General features: G+C 45.4%; 1 protein-coding gene across 2 annotated transcripts in view; it reads right to left on the reverse strand.

Annotated features, from left to right (window-relative positions):
* PTPRA (protein tyrosine phosphatase, receptor type, A) overlaps positions 1 to 3,186 on the reverse strand; it is a 125,244-nt gene that overhangs the window by 18,607 nt on the left and 103,451 nt on the right. For both annotated transcript variants that reach the window (XM_006874835.1, XM_006874836.1), the window contains 3 exons: positions 2,231 to 2,324; positions 1,837 to 1,913; positions 1,194 to 1,328 (listed from right to left, as the gene is read on the reverse strand). In XM_006874835.1, the coding sequence (XP_006874897.1) occupies positions 1,194 to 1,328; positions 1,837 to 1,913; positions 2,231 to 2,324 (306 nt within the window). The remainder of the gene's footprint in view (positions 1 to 1,193; positions 1,329 to 1,836; positions 1,914 to 2,230; positions 2,325 to 3,186) is intronic.

Raw genomic sequence — 3,186 nt, forward strand, 5'->3', positions numbered from 1 at the left:
CGATTCGTAACCACTACGCTACCAGAGCTCCTTAAGGCTCCATATATTTATATATATATAAATTTTGATACTGTCAAGGGCTCTTCTATAAAGTACTAACTCTTCTCTATAGCTTTGTTGTTAGTTACCATCAAGTCAATTCTGATTCCTGGTGATACTATGTGTACAGAGTAGAATTGTTCCATAGTTTTCAAGGGTGTGACATTTTGGAAACAGATTGTCAGGTCTTTTGTCCGAGGTGCCTCTGGGTGGGTTCAAACCACCAATCGTTCAGTTGAAGTTGAATACTTAATCATTTGTGCCACACCAAGGGGTTTCATTCACAATGACTTAGAAGGACCATTATTACCAGGCCCCCTTGCTAGCATCTCCAGGCTCAAGTTCTCAATTCCAATCCCTGTGAAGTTATACTCCAGGCATAGTGAGCTATCCATTTTTTGTAATGTACAATCTCAACAGAAAGAGCTTTAAAAATCATCAGTACTGTCTGAACCTGATGGGGTTGTGCCATAATACAGAGAAAGTTTCTTAAGATCAAAAGTGCTCAGCAGAGGTACATGACTGTAACTTAGGAGATTTCCTAACCCAAGGGGGCCTCTAATGACCTTTTATATTCTGAGTCCAGCTACCACTACTTTTTAATTGACTTGAAAACTTTTGTTTTTAAAAGATTTGCTTGTTGTTATTGAATGCTTCTTTATTTTTGTTATTCCTCAAAACTTCTTCCCAGAGCCTCTCTCTCTAGTTCATTTCTCTGGTTTGGAGGCATCATCATCCTCAGGATGCTCAATGGGCTCCACTTTAGAGCCTTGCTTTAGGCACATCTTGCCCTTTCTAGGGAGCTGGGGAGAAAAGGGCATGTGTACACAAAGATTAATGGGGTTAGAGGGAGAGACAGAGGGACTGCATTCATGAAAAACAAAATAAAAAGGTGTGATCATGTGGGAATCAAATGGAAGCTCAGACACCATTGCTTTCCCAGTCCTGGGAGAAGCTACTGACTGTTCAGACAACAGCAGGCTGAGTCCTAGGAGAAGCTACTGACTGTTCAGACAACAGCAGGCTGGGCAATATTGCCTGGAAATGGCTCTCTAGATAGTGAATAAAAAAGTCCGCACATACCTGGCATCCCCTACCCCATCACTTTCCCAGGGTGCCTTTCTCCCGTAGTCCCAGAGTCTTTGTTAACTCACCTGGCCTCTCTCCTCCAGTTCTGTGAGCATCACGATGGAGCAGGATTTCCACTCCCAGATCATTCGCCAAAAGTCTTCAATTGTGTGGAGAAGGGGACCCTGGCTGGCGATGTAGGAGTCCTTCTGCCGGTATCCCTATACAGGTCAGGCCAATTGCAAAGGAGAGGTGGTTTAATCAGGGAGTGGTTATTGGAGAAGATATGCCTGTCTGAGAGTCAGGTAGACAGATCACTGGGAAGGGATGGGTGCTGCTTAGAGGCAAGTCCATTCCTTACAGAGTCCCTGTCTGGTCAAGGACCACATTATTGTCAGTAAGCTGGTTCCTTTCTATCAGGGACATAGCTCAGCTGTTGGGAAGGGTGGTGGAGCTAGGATACAGAATTTGGAATGGGAAAACAGAGGCCAGCTTCTCAGCCCACTGGTTGTGGTTGATGAATGAACTTTCTACTCTAGGCATTTACTCTAGTGCATGCCCTGTTTCCTTTCCTTCTGTCTACTCATTTGTGCAGAGTGGGTGGGTAGGTATCAGCTCTGCATTTTTGGTGGCTGACTCAAGGACAGTTCCTCCAAGCAGGTATGTGAGGGTGGGGTTGCTGAATCTCCTTGGGGTATGGAGAGCTCAGGGGACATACCCACCACTTACATCAATGAAGGATGCGTTCACATAGTCTGTGTTCTCCTCACCCCTCTTTACTGGAATGATCACTCTGTTGAATTCATCTGCAAGAAGCACAGAGGCTTATGGCTCACCAATGTTACTGGATCCTCTCCGTCTCCTCGCTTTACCTCTCCACCCTGGGCCCCGAGCAGATCATATCCCAGATGTGTTAAGACATGCTTGTTCCTAGCCTAAAAGGGAAAAACACCTAAAAACTCTTTGGCCTCTAAGCTCTTTTATTTCCAGAACTGGGAGCAACAAGAGGCAAGGCCATAATTCTTGTTTCCAAGTAGGATGATCATTAACTAGTACCCGAGAAAGGGAAGAAGAGGTGGGAGGAACTGGGGACAGGGCTTTGGGGTGGAGAGAAGGCTCTTACATGGAATGATCTGTAAAACCCGGTTCTTCTTCATGTTGGCTGGAAGGTTTCCAGTCCGCATCTTGTCATTCTGGATTTTGATTGACGTTAACTTCTGAATTGGGAAGGGGAAGAAAACCATTACTGATCCCCAGTACCTATATCTGACGAGATTCTGCTATCACTGAACCAGATCTCCAGGTCACTCTGGCTGCTCACTGCTCATCTCACCAGAGCCCTGCTCTCCATTTCCACATGGTCTTCCCAGAACACTGTCACTCCTATCTCTAAAGCTCAGTGAACAAGCCAAGAGTGTCTGTGAAACACTACCTTCCTGACTTCTTTGGACTCTTCTGGTATTTTCCTGGCCTGAAACTCTGTGAACTTGGGGCAAGGATTCCAGTATAGTAGGAAGGAGTGTGCTGCTCTGCCTACCTCCTTTCCTGCTGACTCTTTAGAAAAATGTTTTCAAATGTGCATCCTCCTTCTTCTGATTTGAAGTTCCTTCTTGCTCTGATAGTGCTATAGGGTAAGCAATAGACTGCTAACTGCAAAGTTGGCAGTTCATTTCCACCAGTCACTCCACAAAAGAAAGATGAGGCTTTCTGCTCCCATAAAGATGTAGAGCTTTGAAAACCCTATAGTAGGGTTGCAATGCATCTGAAACAATTTGATGGCAGAGCTCCGCTGCCACCCACTCCCCCGGTTTTCTTGATCTTTGTTACTCAAAGTGCAGGTCAAAAACCAGCAACATTGGTTCTATCTTTCTAGAAATGCAGAATCACAAGCTGTACTCCCAGCCGCCTGAGTTAGAACATGCATTTTAATAAGTTCCAGAAAGTTGGTGTGTGCGTGTACGTTTTAATTTGAGAGGGACTACTGAGCTCTGGTAAGGAGCTCTGGTAGCGTAGTGGTTACGAATCGGGCTGCAAACCTTAAGGTCAGCAGTTCGAAACTACCAGCCGCTCCGCGGGAGA

This window comes from Chrysochloris asiatica, unplaced genomic scaffold (genome assembly GCF_000296735.1).
Source record: "Chrysochloris asiatica unplaced genomic scaffold, ChrAsi1.0 scaffold00304, whole genome shotgun sequence".
NCBI classification, from domain to species: domain Eukaryota; kingdom Metazoa; phylum Chordata; class Mammalia; order Afrosoricida; family Chrysochloridae; genus Chrysochloris; species Chrysochloris asiatica.